General features: G+C 41.5%; 1 protein-coding gene across 1 annotated transcript in view; it reads left to right on the top strand.

The window, feature by feature from the left end:
- Window positions 1–16943, top strand: part of LOC136168460 (uncharacterized) — a 219253-nt gene that overhangs the window by 145644 nt on the left and 56666 nt on the right. Inside the window, 5 exon segments of the mRNA XM_065935978.1 lie at window positions 2292–2621; window positions 8261–8569; window positions 8678–8986; window positions 15436–15528; window positions 15600–15914. Coding sequence (XP_065792050.1) covers window positions 2292–2621; window positions 8261–8569; window positions 8678–8986; window positions 15436–15528; window positions 15600–15914 — 1356 coding nt within the window.

Genomic DNA, 16943 nt, shown 5'->3' with positions numbered 1-16943 from the left:
CTATATGGGAAAAGAATCTAAAAGAGAATGAGTGTATGTATATATGGGCTTCCCAGGCGGCTCATTGGGTAAAGAATTCATCTGCAATGTAGGAGACCCAGGAGATGTGGGTTTGATCCCTGGGTTGGGAAGATCCCCTGGAGGAGAGCATGGCAATCCATACCAGTATTCTTGCCTGGAGAATTCTATGGACAGAAGAAACTGACAGGTTACAGTCCATGGGGTCGCAAAGAGTAGGATACAACTGAAGTATCTGAGCACACATGCACAATATGTATGTATAACTGACTCACTTTATTTTTCACCTGAAACTAACACAACATTGTAAATAAACTATATTCCAATATAGTTAAAATATTCAAAAATAAATGCATATATATATTATGAAATGATTACCATAATTTTAGTTAATATGTCTATCACCTCTATCACTGGTTACTCTCTGTGAGTGTGTGTTTTGAGAACTTTAAGATTGGTTTTATTAGTTAGTAATGATCAAGGAGAGTCAGTATACTTGGACTGCAAGGACTGCAGCCCTTGGACAGAAGGGAGCTCAAACCAGTCCATCCTAAAGGAAATCAACCCTGAATATTCATGGAAGGGACTGATGCTGAAGCTGAAGCTCCAGTACTTTGGCCACCTGATTCGAAGAGCCGACTCACTGGGAAAGACTGAGGGCAGTAGGAGAAGGGAGTGACAGATGATGAGATGGCTGGATGGCACCATCAACCCGACGGATATGAGCTTGAGCAAACTCCAGAGGATAGTGAAAGACAGAGAAGCCAGGCATGCTACCATCCATGGGGTCGTAAAGAATCGGGCACAACTGAAAAACAACAATACAGTCAGTATTATGCACTACAGTCACACATACATTCTATCCCCAGAGCTTATCCATATTGTAAGTAGAAGCTGGTATTGTTTGTACTATCTTTCATTCCTCCCACCCCCACCCCTGCCCAGAAACCACAAATTTATTCTGTTTCTATTAATTTGTTTTTTTTTCAGATTCCATGTAGAGATAAGATCAAACAGTATTTGTTGTTCTCTGTCTTATTTCATTTAGCATAATGCCCTCCTACATTAGTTATATGTTGCTGTGCTACATCCCTGCAAAACTTGGCAGCTCGGCCAATGTGACTGGAGCCTGTGCTCCGCAACAAGAGAAGTTATGGCAATGAGAAGCCCATGCACCACAATGAAGAGAAGCCCCAACTCACTGCAACTAGAGAAAGTCCGTATGCAGCAATGAAGACACAGTGTAGCCAAAAATAATGAATAAATAAACAAGACTTGACAGCTTAAAGCAGTAAACATCTAGCATCTCATAATTTCTGTGGACTAGGAATTGTGGGCTTCCCCAGTGACTCAGTGGTAAAGAATCCACCAGCAAGGCAGGAGACCTGGGTTTGATCCCTGGGTCTAGAAGATCCCATGGAGAAGAAAATGTCAACCCACACTGGTATTCTTTCTTGAATAATCCCATGGACAGAGAAGCTGGGTAGGCTACAGTCCACGGGGTCACAAAAGAGTTGGACACAACTGAGTGACTAAGCAACGGCAGCAACCTGGGTCCTCTGACCCTTGATGTCTCACAGCTTCAATTATCTGAAGGTTTAAGAGGGAGTGGGTATCACTGTTGGCAAGAGACCTGCCTCCATCCCTTGTCATGATGGTCTCTTCATATACAGCTCACAACATGGCAGCTGGCTTTATCAGAGCAAGAGAGAGAGCAAAATAAGTCACCAAGGGAAAGCAGAGTTGTCTTGAATCCTGTCTCTTAAGTGAAATCTCATCACTTTTGCCAAATTCCATTTGTTAGATGCATGTTGTTAAGTATGAGGATTACACAAAGATGTGAACACCAGGAGGCAGGAATAATCAGGATACTTTAGAGCCTCTCATCCCAGCCCTCTGTTTCTAAGCTGGATGAGATGCTCCCTATGGACAGGGGAGAGGGAGAATCCTGGGCCATGAGCTATAACTAAGACGGGGAGGCAGGGCCCTAGTAGCCTTGGGTACATCCACAGGGAGGACAGCATCAAGAGTCTCTGAAGGCCTGTCCTCAGTGGTATCGCTGAAGCTGGTTCTATAGGCTCGTGAGAAACGTGGTGCCTCCCTTCTTGCACCATGTTCAGTGATGGTACATTGGGAGCTTTGAGTTGGCCATGGTGGGAATGTTTATACACACAGAGAATTAATTTTCCCTTGAAGAGGAGATTTTTTAACTCTTACCACCACACCACTACACAATCTCCTAAAATCTGTCCTGTGTCTGGTCTCTCTTGCAGCTCTGGAGCTGAGGCTGAAGGATGGAGCCCATCACTGTGAGGGGAGAGTGGAAGCGAAGTATCAAGGAGAATGGGGCTCGGCATATACTGAGTATTGGCACCTATTGTCTGCAGATTTGTTGTGCAGACACCTGGAATGTGGACCTGCTGTTGATGCTCCCAGAGGGTCTTATTTTGGACCACGACTTGGTCCCATTTGGTATTTCTATTATTTCTGCAACATTACAGAGGCAGAATTATCTTTGGCGATCAATAAATGTGTTCAATCTGATTTTAAAAACTATAATGATACCTTCTCTCATGACGAGGATGTTGGAGCAGTCTGCTCAGGTAAGGTTTGTCTGCCTTGGGAAGGGATCCCCAGCAGGAAAGACCTCAGTCTCATTTCCAGAATGACCATGAGAAAACCAGATCACAGACTTCAGAGCATCCTTGGGGGAAGACTCCAGGCACACAATGATTTTAGAGCATTATGTGCTCAAGGGGTGTAAAGGCTTGCTTGGCCCTGTAAAGGCTCCAGACCTGTGGACAGTTGGACCCTTCAGATCTCAGTGATGTCTCATAAGGGGTAGGGAGGCAAGGTCAAATGAATTGGCTATTAAATCATTATGTTTTTTGTGTTGGTTTTGACTTTACATCTCTTTTGCCTAACTTTGCTCTCTTTTGGTTACTATTTGCATGACGTCTCCGACTCCACCTCTTCACTTTCAGCCTATGTGTGTTATGAAATCTAAACTGTGTAGCTGGGTCTTTCTCTTCTAATCCATTAAGGCCCTCAATGGTTTTGAATGGAAAGTTTAGTACATTTACATTTAAAATCATAATTGAAATGTCAGGACTTACTGTTGCCACTTTGTTAATTGTTTTCTGTCTGTTTTGTAGTTCCCTTGCTCCTTTCTTTGTTGCTGTCTTTGTGAAGTGATTTTTTATAGTGGTAGGCTTTGACTCTTTTCTGTTCATCTTGTGTATCTCCTATACTTTTAATTGTGGTTACCTGGGAACTTTCATCAAACAATTGACAGCTATAGCAGTCTATAATTGAAGTTAAGTACAGTTGCAGTAACACAACTTAAAAGCACACAGAAATTCTACATATTACTATTCCCACACACTTTATGAGATAGATATCTTATTTCACTTCTTTACATATTGTGTTTCAATCAGTAAATTTCTGTGGTTCTAGTTATTCTTTTATGTTTAACTTTCGATTTATAAACTAGGGGTAAAAGCAAATTATGTGCCGTAAGCACACTTTTCTATATTCTGTATGTCTCTTCATATTTATCTTTAACAATGTGAGGCAAGACTAGTGGCAATGAAACTCCTCAGTTTTTGCTTTTTTAAAAAAAATGTTTAAAAAAATCTCTTCTTAATTCTTAAAAGGACAGCTTGCTAGATAAAGAGTTGATGATTGGGAGGTTTTTTCCTCTAAGTACTTTGCATATGTTACGCTGCTGTTTCTGGTCTGCAAGATTTCTGTTGAGAAATCTGCTTTAGCTCCCTTGTATGTGACAAGTTACTTTTCTCTTCATGCTTTCAAAATATCTTTGTGCTGGAATTTTGATAATTTAATTATAGTTATCTTGGTGTAGATCTCTTTGGGTTCTACCTACTTGTGACCTTTATGGCTTCATAAATTAAGATGTCTTTTTCTCTCCCTAGGTTTGGGAAGTTCTCAGTCATGATTTCTTTAAATAAGCTTTCTGCCTTGTTCTTTTTTTTCTACTAGGACTCTCACAATGCATGCATAATTTTGCTTTATGGTTTCTCATATATTGCATATGTATAATTTACTCTTTTTTTCTTTTTGTTCCTCTAACCAGATACTTTAAAATAACCTGTTGTCAAGTTTTCTGATTCTTTGTTTTGCATGGTACAGTTTGCTTGAAGCACTCTATTGGATTTTTCAGTTCAGTTATTGTATTCTTGTGTTCCAGAAGTTCTGTCTGGTTTCTTTTAGTGTCTTTTATTTTTTAACTAAGCTTTTCATTTAGTTTATGTACTATTTTCCTGATGGTGTTTAGCTGTTTGTGTTCTTTTGTAGTCATTGGTTTTAGAGGAATTATTTTGAATTTTTTTTCAAGCAGTTCATAAATCTTCATTTCTTCAGGGTAGGTTGCTGGAACTTTACTGGTTTCCTTAAGTGGTATCATATCTTCCAGGTTCTTCATGATCTGTGTAGGCTTGCATTGACAAGTGTGCATTTGAAGGAGCAGACACTTCTTCCAGAATTTACAGGCTGGTTTCAACAAATAAAGATCTACTGCCTTGTCCTCTAACTGATAGGACTGCCTCTGGTCTTGTGGTCCAGCAAAGGTGGAGTCAGGTTATGTGGTTGCTGCTGGGGGTCCTGTTGTGTCTCTGATCAGCAGGTCTGTTGGCAGGTGCATGGATAGATGTGGCTTTCTCTGGGTCCTGAGGATTGCCTCCCTAGTGTGGTAAAGTGAGGCTGAGCCTAGGTCACAGAGTGCACTAGAATTTGCACTCACACTCACGTCCACAGTTGACAATCCTGTTGTCAGAGACACCAAATGGTGTGGTATTTGGATGTCTGGGCAGACAGGACTGCCGAGGACTATGGTGGGGCAGAGTTGGTGCCACATCAGGGAGCAGCTTCTGTGTTCAAAGGTCTGTTTGACGTTTGCAGGCATGTTGCTGGGGGCATACTGTTTCTGTGAGTTGGGGAATCTCCTTTTCTGTAATCTTGTTGATGTCAGATACAAATACAGAATTAGCACAATGATAGAATTAAAATCACTTAATAACACCCCTTAGAATTTTCTAAGATTCCTGTCTCAGAAGAAAAACCTATAGTAGGAACACTTTGGCAGACTGACTATCTGGTAACTTCCACTCAGAACTCACTCTCTCCCGGGTTTGTTGACAAATCCCAAGTTTTTAAAGAGAAATGTCTAAGACCACCGCTTCTCTCTCCTGTGACTCTTTGAACTTTCTTAACGTAACAGACACCTTTTTTCCCTATTTAGGTCACCCGAGAAATCCTTGGAGTTTTTTGCCATCAAAAATTATAAAAAAAAAATTTGATATCATGAAAGTGGATTAGTTATAATGTCAATATTTCTTCTCTTGGGTTCTCATCCGTCAATAGTTTGGCATACACACATGGATCCAGTCTTTATTTATTTACTTTAAAAATCATAATTGGAACATGATTAACTTAATAATATAAAATAATTAAATACAATTTGGGAGGGTCAAGCAGAGTGACGTGTAAGTGGAAGTGCATGCATGCACATGTTTTCATCTACTGAGACAGTCTATGTCTCTTGGTTGATGCATTTAATTAATTTACAGTTAAAGTAGTTATCAGTATGTATGATCCTATTACCATCTTCTTAACTGTTTTTCTGTAGGTTTATTTTCTGTGGGTCTTTTCCTTCTCTTGTGTTTTCTGCCTAGAGAAGTTCGTTTACATTTGTTGTAAAGCTGGTTTGGTGGTGCTGAATTCTCTTAACTCATGCTTGTCTGGAAAGTTTTTGATTTCTTTATCATATCTGAATGAGAGTCTTTCTGGGTAGAGTATTCTTGGTTGTAGGTTCTTCCCTGTCATCACTTTAAATAGATTGTGTTGTTCCTTTCTGGCTTGTAGAGCTTCTGTTGAGAAATCAGCTGATAGCCTGATGGGAGTCTCCTTGTATGGTATTTGTTGTTTTTTCCTTGTTGCTTTTAATATTTTATCTCTGTCTTTAATTTTTGTCAGTTTGATTACTATGTGTCTTGGTCTGTTCCTCCTTGGGTTTATCCTGCCTGGAACTCTTTGTGTTTCTTGGACTTGGTTGACTATTTCCTTTCCCATGATAGAGAAGTTTTCAGCTATTATCTCTTCAAATATTTTCTCAGGACCTTCCTCTCTCTTCTTCTGAGAAGCTAATAATGCAAATGTTGCTGTTCTCTTAGCCTGTCTTCTTTTTTTTTCATTCTTTTTTCTATATTCTGTTATGTGGCAGTGATTTCCACCATTCTGTCCTCCAGGTCATTTATCCTTCCTTCTGCCTCAGTTATTCTGCTATTGATTCCTTCTAGAGTATTATTGATCTCTGTTTGTTTGTTCTTTAATTTTTGTAAGTCTTTGGTAAACATTTCTTGCATCTTCTCTGTTGTTTTCCCATGATACTGGGTCATCTTTACTATCAATATTCTGAATTCTTTTTCTGGAAGATTGCCTATCTCCACTTCATTTAGTTGTTTTTCCAGGGTTTTAGCTTGTCCCATCATCTAGGACATAATTTTCTGCATTTTCATTGTGATTAACTTTCTGTAATATGGTTTTTGTTTTAGCTGCTGTGAGACTGTGCTTCTTCTTGTTTCTTTTGTCTGCCCTCTGATGGATGAAGCTAAGAGGCTGTGTAAACTTCCTGATGGGAGGGACTGGTAATGGGAAAAACTGGGTCTTGCTCTGGTGGGCAGGGCCTGGCTTAGTAAAGCTTTAATCCAATTATCTGCTGATAGGTGGTGTTGCACACTTTCCTTGGTATTTGTTTGGCCTGAGGCTATACACCTTGGGGTCTATGGTCTCTATGGTAGGATTAATGGTGAACTCCAAGAGTAGTTATGCCAAGGGGGACCTTCCAGTACCCCCGTCCCTGTGGTGAGCCCCGGCTGGCCCATACTTCCACAGAAGACCCTTCAACACCAGCAGGTAGTTTTGGTTCAGTCGCCTGTGGGGTCACTGCTTCTTTCCTCTGAGTCTTGGCACATAAGATTTTGTTTGTGCCTCCAGGATTGGAGCATCTGTTTCCCCCAGTCCTGTGAAAGTCCTATAATCATATCCCATTGACCTTCAAGGCCAGATTCCCTGGGGATTCCCAATCCCTTTGTGGGATGCCCAGGCTGGGAAGCCTGATGTGTTGTTCAGAACCTTCATAACATTGGGAGAACTTCTCTGGTATTATTGTTTTCCAGTTTGTGGGTCACCCACCTGGCAGGTATGGGATTTGATTTTATTGTGTTGCACCCCTCCTACCACCTTGTTACGGCTTCTTCTTTATCTTTGGACATGAGGTATCTTTTTTTTTTTTGGTGGGTTCCAACATCCTCTGTTGGTGGTTTTTCAACAGTTAGTTGCAATTTTGGTGTTCTTGCAGGAGATGACTAGACGTCCTTCTACACTGCCATCTTGAACTGGAGGCCAGATCCAGCCTTTATGATTTTCTCTACCCCAAGCCCTTTGAGGAATGCCTTGTGGGGGAGAAAACTAATCAGACTCTTAACCACCCCAGTCTCAGGAAAGCTTTCTAACTTTGTTTGGATGATAGGTATCTAGTCTCTCATAACTATTTAGCTCTAGGTTGGTTTTGTTCTTCATATCTCTGCACTCACCTTTTAGTGCTCACACATTATGCATTATTTCCTTGGGTCTAGGCTCCTAAAGGGCTTTCCTTATGGTTCGGATGGTTAAGAACCCACCTGTAATGCAGGAGACCTGGGTTCAATACCTGGGTTGAGAAGATCCCCTAGAGAAGAGAATGGCTACCCACTCCAGTATTCTTGCCTGGAGAATCCAATGGACAGAGGAGCCTGGTGGTTATAGTCCACGGGGTCATAAAGAGTTGGACATGACTAGGTGGCTAAGCACACACACACAGGCCCTGTGGAGGAATTACTTTTCCAACCGATGCTAAAATATACTTTCTTGCTGTTCAACCATTTCAGATGATCTGTCTTGGGTCCTGTAGGTTCCCAGCCCCTACATATTAACTTCACATTTCTAATCAACCTCCAAGTATACATTGTTGGGATTCAGTCATGCCAAACTGTCCCTGCAAGTCCTTCTGGATTTCTCTTCAGAAACTTGGTCATGAAAAATCATGACACTAACTGTCAAGTTATTTCTCCATGTATCACTCCTAGAAGATAAAAGCTTTCACAGCATTGCCTCTGACGTGTTGGTTCCAGTTTTCAAGCCAGGATCATGAATACCCACTGGCTTTATTTTTTGTTTTTCTTAGGATTTGTGCATCTGGCTAGAGGGGATGGACCCTGCTCAGGGCAAGTTGAAGTACGTTCTGGAGAAGACTGGATCCCAGTGTCTGATGGGAACTTCACACTTTCCAATGCTCAGGTCATCTGTGCAGAGCTGGGGTGTGGCAAGGCTGTGTCTGTCCTTGGACATATGCCCTTTACAGAGTCTGATGGCCGGGTCTGGGCTGAAGAGTTCAGGTGTGAGGGGGAGGAGCCTGAGCTCTGGTCCTGCCCCAGAGTGCCCTGTCCAGGGGGCACGTGCCACCACAGTGGAGCTGCTCAGGTTGTCTGTTCAGGTGAGATGCAGATCAGGACTTAACCTCCCTGCACACTCTGTTGGGGGAAGAAAATCATGAGAGTTTGCTGAAATCTTGCTTTGTTTTGTTCTTTCTTTTTTCTGCCAGCATACACAGAAGTTCGGCTCGTGACAAACAGCTCCTCTCAGTGTGAGGGGCAGGTGGAGATTAATATTTCTGGACGATGGAGAGCTCTCTGTGCCTCCCACTGGAGTCTGGCCAACGCCAATGTTGTCTGTCGTCAGCTTGGCTGTGGAGTCGCCATCTCCACCCCAGAAGGAGCAGAAGGAAATGATCAGCTCTGGAAAGCCCGATTTCACTGCTGGGGGGATGAGTCCTTCCTGTGGGAGTGTGCTGTGACTTCCCTGGGTGATCCTGACTGTTCCCATGGCAACACGGCCTCTGTGATCTGCTCAGGTAGGAGAGAAGGAAGGGCTACTGGTACTCAGCATGTTCCTGGAGTGAGATGTCCTCAAGAGCAGACAGTGAGGGGAAACAAGCTTCAAAGGTTAGAACTTTCATGATGAAATACAGGTTCCATCGTTATTCATTCAATTTTCAAATTGGGGCAAGAAGCATTAAGGGGAATACATCTGTTAAGTAAAATAGCTATTTAAGTATAATCAAAGAGAATAATATATAAGCAACAAGCGTATACCTCAGTCAGGGATTTTCCACCACTAAACCATGTGAGAATTACTATACACGTCAGATCCCTTTACCAGGTTCCTCAGTATGTATTTGAATATTTTCAAATTCAAATTCAGGAAATTTAAATTTCACAGATTATTATTAACTGCTTTTTTTTGAAGTACATCTGAACCTGAAGTTGTTTTGGCTTTATAGTAGAAAAGTTTAATTACAAATTCAGTATTTTTAATAAGTCAGAATTATTCAGATTTTATATTGGTTCTGATGTCATTTTAACTGGAACTATTCAAAGAATTTCTCCACTTTAGCTAAATGCTTAAAAGTCTTGGCAAAGAGGGAGTGATGTCAGCATCATGGTGGTATAAGATATCCCTCTTATTTGCTTCTCTTTATAACAACTAATTAACCATATATCCATGATTAAAAGAGCCTCTGTGAAAGTTGTGGGATCCAAAATATTCTACCATGGGACCAGGAGGATGGTCACCCACCTAGGCATCCAGTAATAGGCATGTAGACATTGGTAGAGCTTGAACCCAGTAGGAGCTGGTAAACCTGTCCCAGCCACCTGGGCCATGGTCATGGAAAACCTGGAAAAACCTGGTTAGTGCTTACCAGGTTAGACACTTATGAAAATTGTTAGATGTCCAGGATTCCTGATGGGAAATTTCAGTACTCTCTTGAAGCAATCCCCTCCCTGTCCCCACCAAAAGTTTGAATGATTGGAGAGGATGAAAGGATTTTGCCGGTGCTGCCCCTCAACCCAAGGCATGTGTGTGTTAGTCGCTCAGTCATGTCTGACTCTTTGCGACCCCATGGACTGTAGCCTGCCAGTCTCATCTGTCCATGGGATTCTCTAGGCAAGAATACTGGAGTGGGTTGCCATTTCCTTCTTCAGGGGATCTTCCCAATCCAGGGATTGAACCCAGGTCTTCTGCACTGCAGGCAGATTCTTTACTGTTTGAGCTAATAGGGAAGCTCAACCCAAGGTGACAAAGCATAAATTTGAACTAGCTGGTGGTGTTTCTCCAATGGGGAAAAAGGAGAGCAGTGAGCTACTGCCCACTCTATACTTCCGGGGAATCAATTTGTCTCCACCAGAACCCAGAATTCTGGGTCTGAACCTCCATGATTGTAGAGAGAAGATGTGAAAGGTTATTAAGAATGCCAAACGGTGTAAAAGGGATGTGCTGACTATGCTCAGGGTTTCAGCAAGGAGCCCATCTATAAGCTTCTAGGAGAATGCCAGTCAAAGATCTCCATCCTGGGTCTATGGCTACTCCAGTTTCCTGAGTACTAAATTCATACTTACTGCCACCCTCCCAACTGCTGGTTTTGTGTATTCCCAAGTGTGGAGGTGAAAACAAGCTCCAGTAAATGGAGTGATCTCAAAAAAACAGACGAGGGGCAGTGGGCAAGGAGGTAACCGCAGACTTGAGCTGTAGCACAGCAGAAGAGAGGTTCCCAGCAACTGGGTGAGTTGTAAGGACCAGAGAAGACCTAAAATCAAAGGTTTCTGCTACAAGAGGGAGCAAAACATGTAGAGCAAGTGAGTCTATACAAGCTCAGAGAAGTGTGTATACCACCTGAAGGTAACTAGTAGATATGATGGAGTGTCTGCTACATCTAAGCAAAAGCAGAAATACAAAATTTCAAGGATCTTGAAGAATTAAAGTAATCGTCACCAAAGAGTAACAGTAACTTTGTAAAACTGATAAAGACACATGTCAATGACGTGAAGCTTTGTGATCTAGCTTATAAAGAACCCAACATAGCGGTTTTGAGGAAACTGAATGAGCTATAAGACAAGAAAGAAAGGCAATTCAGTGAAATCAGGGAAACAATAGATGAACAAAATGAGAAATTTAGCAAAGAGAAGCTATAGAAGAACCAAACAGAAATTCTGGTGCTGAAGAATTTAATAAATAAAATGGAAAAAAATGCAATAAACAGCATCTACAACAGAGTAGATAAAATTCAGGATAGAATAAATGACTATAGGATACAATCTTTGACATAATCAGTCAGTGGAGAACCAATGAAATGAGTAAAAAGGAACAAAGATAGTCAACATGATGTGTGGGTCTCCATCTAACATACAAATATTAGAATAATTGGGATTTTTGAAGAAGAGAAGGAGAAGGTGGGAGAAAGTTTATTTAAATGAATTATAGTGATAAACTTTTCAAACTTGGGAGAAGTTGGAAATTCAAGTTGACAAAGTTAATAGATCACCCTATTATCTGAATGCAAATAAACCTTCCCCAGCAATGCTGCAATTAAATTGCAAAAAAAAATCAAAGAAAGAGTCATAAAAGTAACAGAAAAAAATATTGACTGAAGTGGGATAACTAAATGATTATAGTGTGCTGTTTAAAATTTGAAACTGTACTGGTGACATCCAGGACCAGCTTGTTCACATTGTTTAGTGTTGTCGATTGTTGACTTACATATGGTTTATTCATGTACACTGATTGTCTTCACTAATGACCAATGAGGCATGACCTGGATATAAGTGGTATTTCTTTATGCTAGCAAAAAGTAGGGAAAAATTGGAAAAATTCCACTAATTATAGTACGAAGACTGTTAAATATGTAGGAAGACACTTAGGAAAATATCTAAAGGGTTTTACATCAAAAATCACAGAACATCTTTAAAAAAAGTATACTATGTTCATGGATTAGAAAACTGAATAGTCTTGTCAATTCTTTTCACTTGATCTATACAGTCAATCTAATCCTAATCAAAATCCAAGTGATATTTTTGTAGAACTTTATAAGCCAATTCCAAATTATATATTTAAATGGGAAGGAACTGGAATGGACAAAACAAGTTTGAAAAAGAAGGGCAAAAATGGAAGTAACCTAACCTCAAGTTTCCTACAAAGTATCCAAAGCAATGTGGTCATTGAATAAAGTTAGCTAAATAGATCTACAGAACATAATAAAGTTCAGTAATAGACCCATAGCCAACTATAATAAGTTAGTTGTCTACAAAGGCATAGAGGTATTTCTAGGTGGAAAATAAAATCTCTTCAAAGGATGATTGGCTAACTGAATATCTTCATGGGAAAAAAATGAGCCATAATCCTTTTTTCACACCAGAAGCCTCATTTCTTCCATCCTCACCCTGTAGAAAACCCTCAGTCCATCAGAGTAGCTCAAGTAAATGATCATTCCCATATAAAATTTTATTGTCGAACTTGTAGAAGAAAGCATAAGAAAAATTATCATGATCCTGGAGTAGGCAAACAATTCCTAAGGCATTTACTATAAAAAATGAGAAATAATTATCATCAAATTTAAAACATTTTGCTTTTTGAAACAAAACATTAAAAAAATGAAAAGGCACTTAACTAATAGAAATTAATTGCAATACATATATCTAATAAAGGACCTATGTCCAGAATAAGTGAAAAATTTTTAACAGAAAAGTAAAAAAAGAAATACCCAGTTTTTACATGGGCAAAAGATTAAAAAAGACAGTCCTCCAAAGTTGATATGCAAAATGGCCAGTAAGTGAATGAAAAGATACTCAATATCACTATTATTAAGGAAATTCAAATTAAAGTATGAAAAGATATAAATCCTTAAGCTAGACTAGCTAGAGTTAAGGAGCCTGACAATGCCAAGTTTGGGGAAGGACTTTGATCCACTAGAACTCTCATATATTGCTGATGATAATGTAAAAGAAAATAACTTTTTTCAAAAAATCAAGCTTTTTTAAGGTAGACATACACTTACTATGTTATCAAAATTTCTATTACCTGAGAGGAATGAAAAGGTATGTCCACAAAATTTTAGGCAAGGAAAGTCAGAACATCTTTCTTCAAAAGAGCAAATAATTATAAACCACTCCAATTTTCTTCAGCAAAAGAAAGGAGAACAAGCTATGGCATATTCATACAATGTAAGACTTTAAAAATAGAAAGAATAAGCTACTCATAAAATCTCAAAGCACGCTAAGTGAGGTCATGTAGAAGGAATTCCATATTTTATGGTTTTATTAAATTCTAGAAAAATGCGATTAACCGATTGTGATAGAAGACAGATAAATATTTCCTGGGTCTGGGTTTGTGGGGTCTGGGTTTGCAATTGTTATTGATTGCAAAAATCATGTAGGAACTTTTTGGGTAATCCTATGTATTCTGAATTTTAATTGTTAGTGGTTACACTGGTGCATGCAATTGTCAAAACTTATGAAAACATACCCAAAATAAATGTATTTTATTGCATGAAAATTATACCTCACTAAAAGACCCTGATGCTGGGAGGGATTGGGGGCAGGAGGAGAAGGGGATGACAGAGGATGGGATGGCTGGATGGCATCACCGACTTGATGGGCGTGGGTTTGGGTAGACTCCGGGAGTTGGTGATGGACAGGGAGGCCTGGTGTGCTGCAATTCATGGGGTCACAAAGAGTCGGACACGACTGAGCAACTGAACTGAACCAAACTGAACTGACAGAGGTTTTAAAGGCTTCCCCAGTGGTTCAGCAGTAGAGAATCTGCCTGCAATGCAGGAGCCTCAGGAGACACAGTTTGGATCCCTGGTTCAGGAAGATTCTCTTGGAGGAGGGCATGGCAACTCACTTCAGTATTCTTGCCTGGAGAACCCCATGGACAGAGAAGCCTGGTAGGTTACAGTCCATGGGGTCACAAAGAGTTGGACATGACTGAAGCAACTTAGCACGCACTCACACACAGAACGTTTTGCTGTTTGTCTTTTGGTTTTAGCTTAATGCTACTTTAGTTAAAAAAAAAAAAACACAAAACCTAAAACAGAACATATTTTATAAAGACTTTAGCACTTTGAAAAATTTTTGGATCTCACTTTTTGCATAATATATGATCTGCCTTGGTAAATGACCTGTAAGTGCTTGGAATAAGGTGTATTTCGTAGTTTCGATTTTCAAGTTTGTTAAATCACACCATTCAAATGTTCTAAATATTTAGTGACTGGTTTTGCTGGTTTGCTCTATAAATTAACTGAGATTGAGAGAAGGTGTTTTCTGGTTACTGTTGCCCTGTAACAAATTACTTCAAAATCTAGTCACTTAAAGAGACATTTTATTTTGCATAACACAGATCACTGTGTATTTTTTCCTTCAGCTCCCAATCATATTTTCCTCACTTTCTTTTAAGTCCTCGTTAACATCATTGCCCAAGCCCATCAGGTTTCTGCCAGTAATTTCCTCCACCCTTTTAGATTCTGCCTGTTACTTTGTTCCAAAAGCAATGTCAAGTGTTTTAGGTGACATCCCAAATTTGAGTCATTATGGATAAAGATGCTATGCATATGCATATACAAGTCCTTCTAAAGACAAGTACTTCATTTGTCTTCAGTAAATAATTGGTATTAATAATATGGTAAGTATAAGTGTTTGGTTACTATTGCTGCATGACAAAATGTCCCTCAGAATTCAGCAACTTAAAATGCCTTTTAAAAATTTATTTATTTATTTAATATATTGTAGTGGTTTTTGCCATACATTGACATGAATCAGCCATGGATTTACATGTGTTCCCCTTCCCGATCCCCCCTCCCGCCTCCCTGTCTATTCCAACCCTCTGGGTCTTCCCAGTGCACCAGCCCTGAGCACTTGTCTCATGCATCCAACCTGGGCTGGATTAAAAGGCCTTTTTATCTCTGTTCATGATTTCCTGCGCAAGGAATTTGGGACATGCTCAGATCTACATTCTGTCTTGGGATCTTATCAGGTCGCGGTCCGATATCAGATGGGGCTGACTGCATCTGGGGACACAACTGAACTGGAGATCCAGGATGGTTCATGAACAAACCTGGCAACTGGGTTGAACTGAGTGACCAGAGACCTGCAAGTGACAGTCTCTGCAGGACAGAGCCTTAACAGGGCAGACTTGCCCCAAAGCAAAGTCCTAAGCGATTACACAGGAGGTTGTCCGAGTTTTCAGACCCAGTGCTGAGAGTCAAGCAGTGCTGCCTTCACTCCCTTCTTTTGCTTACTAGGAATTCACGAAGGTCAGCAGAGCTTCAAGGGAAAGAGGCATAGACCTCACTTAGTAGTGCTTGTGAGCGTGCTAAGTTGCTTCAGTTATGTTCAACTCTATGTGACCTTGTGGACAGTAGCCTGACAGGCTCCTCTGTCCATGGGATTCTCCAGGCATCAAAGATTTTGTGAATATGTTTAAAAACCGCCAACCCTAACAACTCTCTGATCATTGCTGTTTCTGCAGGAAACCAGACTCTGGTGCTGCCCCAGTGCAACGACTCCATGTCCGAACCAGCAGATTCTGCAGCCTCAGAGGAGAGCGCCCCCTACTGCTCAGGTGAGGGTCCCACAGGACAGAAGACCCTTTTCATTCCCCAGGTCCCCATTGTCCCATTTCTCTCTCCTCAGACAGCAGACAGCTCCGCCTGGTGGACGGAGGAGGTCCCTGCGCCGGGAGAGTGGAGATCCTTGACCAGGGCTCCTGGGGCACCATCTGTGATGACGGCTGGGACCTGGACGATGCCCGTGTGGTGTGCAGGCAGCTGGGCTGTGGAGACGCCCTCAGTGCCACGAGGTCTGCTCACTTCGGGGCGGGATCAGGGCGCATTTGGCTGGACGACCTGAACTGCACAGGAAAGGAGTCCCACGTGTGGAGGTGCCCTTCCCGGGGCTGGGGGCAGCACGACTGCAGACACAAGGAGGACGCGGGGGTCATCTGCTCAGGTCCGTGCTGCACGCTGTCCACAGGTTGGGGGAGGGGGTGGGGCCCTGGAAGACGGGGGTCGGAGTGCTGATTAAGGTGAAACCGCTCAGTTGTGTCCGACTCTTTGCGACCCCATGGACTGTAGTCTACCCGGCTTCTCCGTCCATGGGATTTTCCAGGCCGGAGCACTGGCGTGGGTTGCCACTTTCTTCTTTAGGGGATCTTCCCAAGCCAGGGATCGAACACAAGTCTCCCGCATTGCGGGCAGATGCTATACCCTCTGAGCCACCAGGAGCGCTGATAGAGAGATGCTAAAAGGACCAGAATAGGAGGCTTCCTCCCATGGAAGCCTCCTGTCTTTGCAGCAGAGCTGAAGACGAGGTGCTTTCACTTCCTCCTGCAGCAACTGAGATTCTGGTCCTTTCTTCTCAGCAGTGTTTCCTGGCAGAGCCGTTTCTTAGTTTCCACATGAGAGCAGGGCTCTCTCTTCAGTTCCCGGCTGTAGTACAGTCTGGAGATCCTGGTGATGATATAATGAAGGCACAGGTTTACTCTGTTCAGTTGTGTTTGCTCGGAGTCTGATGAGAGTCTCTGAGGGCTAACATCCTGGTGTCCACAGGGCTGGGTTCTTCCTGGAATCTCTGCGGAGGACTCCTTTCCCAGCCTTTTCTGGTTTCTATGTGGTCTCATTCCTTGGCTTGGAGCCCTCTTTCTTCTTTAAACAACATTCCCTTCTCTAACCATTCTTCCATGTCTCATCTCCCTCTAAATACAGTCAAAAAGAGAATTTCGATTTTCAGATGGTAGGTCTAAGGATGTGATTACACTGGGTTTACTTGGTTAATGAATGATATTGCAGGTTAATCTCACCATTCCAAGATTCTAGTCTTAGTAACATCTATAGAGTTCCCTTTGAAATACAAGGGATTCATTTAGGACGTGGACATATCTAGGGTTCATTATTCAATCTACCACCTCTTTGTCCACATTACATCCTTTCACACACTGTTTCAGCAGTTTTTGTCAGGAAGCAGGATTCAGCTACCTCT

The sequence above is a fragment of the Muntiacus reevesi genome, chromosome 1 (assembly GCF_963930625.1).
Source record: "Muntiacus reevesi chromosome 1, mMunRee1.1, whole genome shotgun sequence".
NCBI classification, from domain to species: Eukaryota; Metazoa; Chordata; class Mammalia; order Artiodactyla; family Cervidae; genus Muntiacus; species Muntiacus reevesi.
The sequence above is the reverse complement of the archived record's forward strand: the minus strand, read 5'-3'. Positions and strand labels throughout refer to the sequence as shown.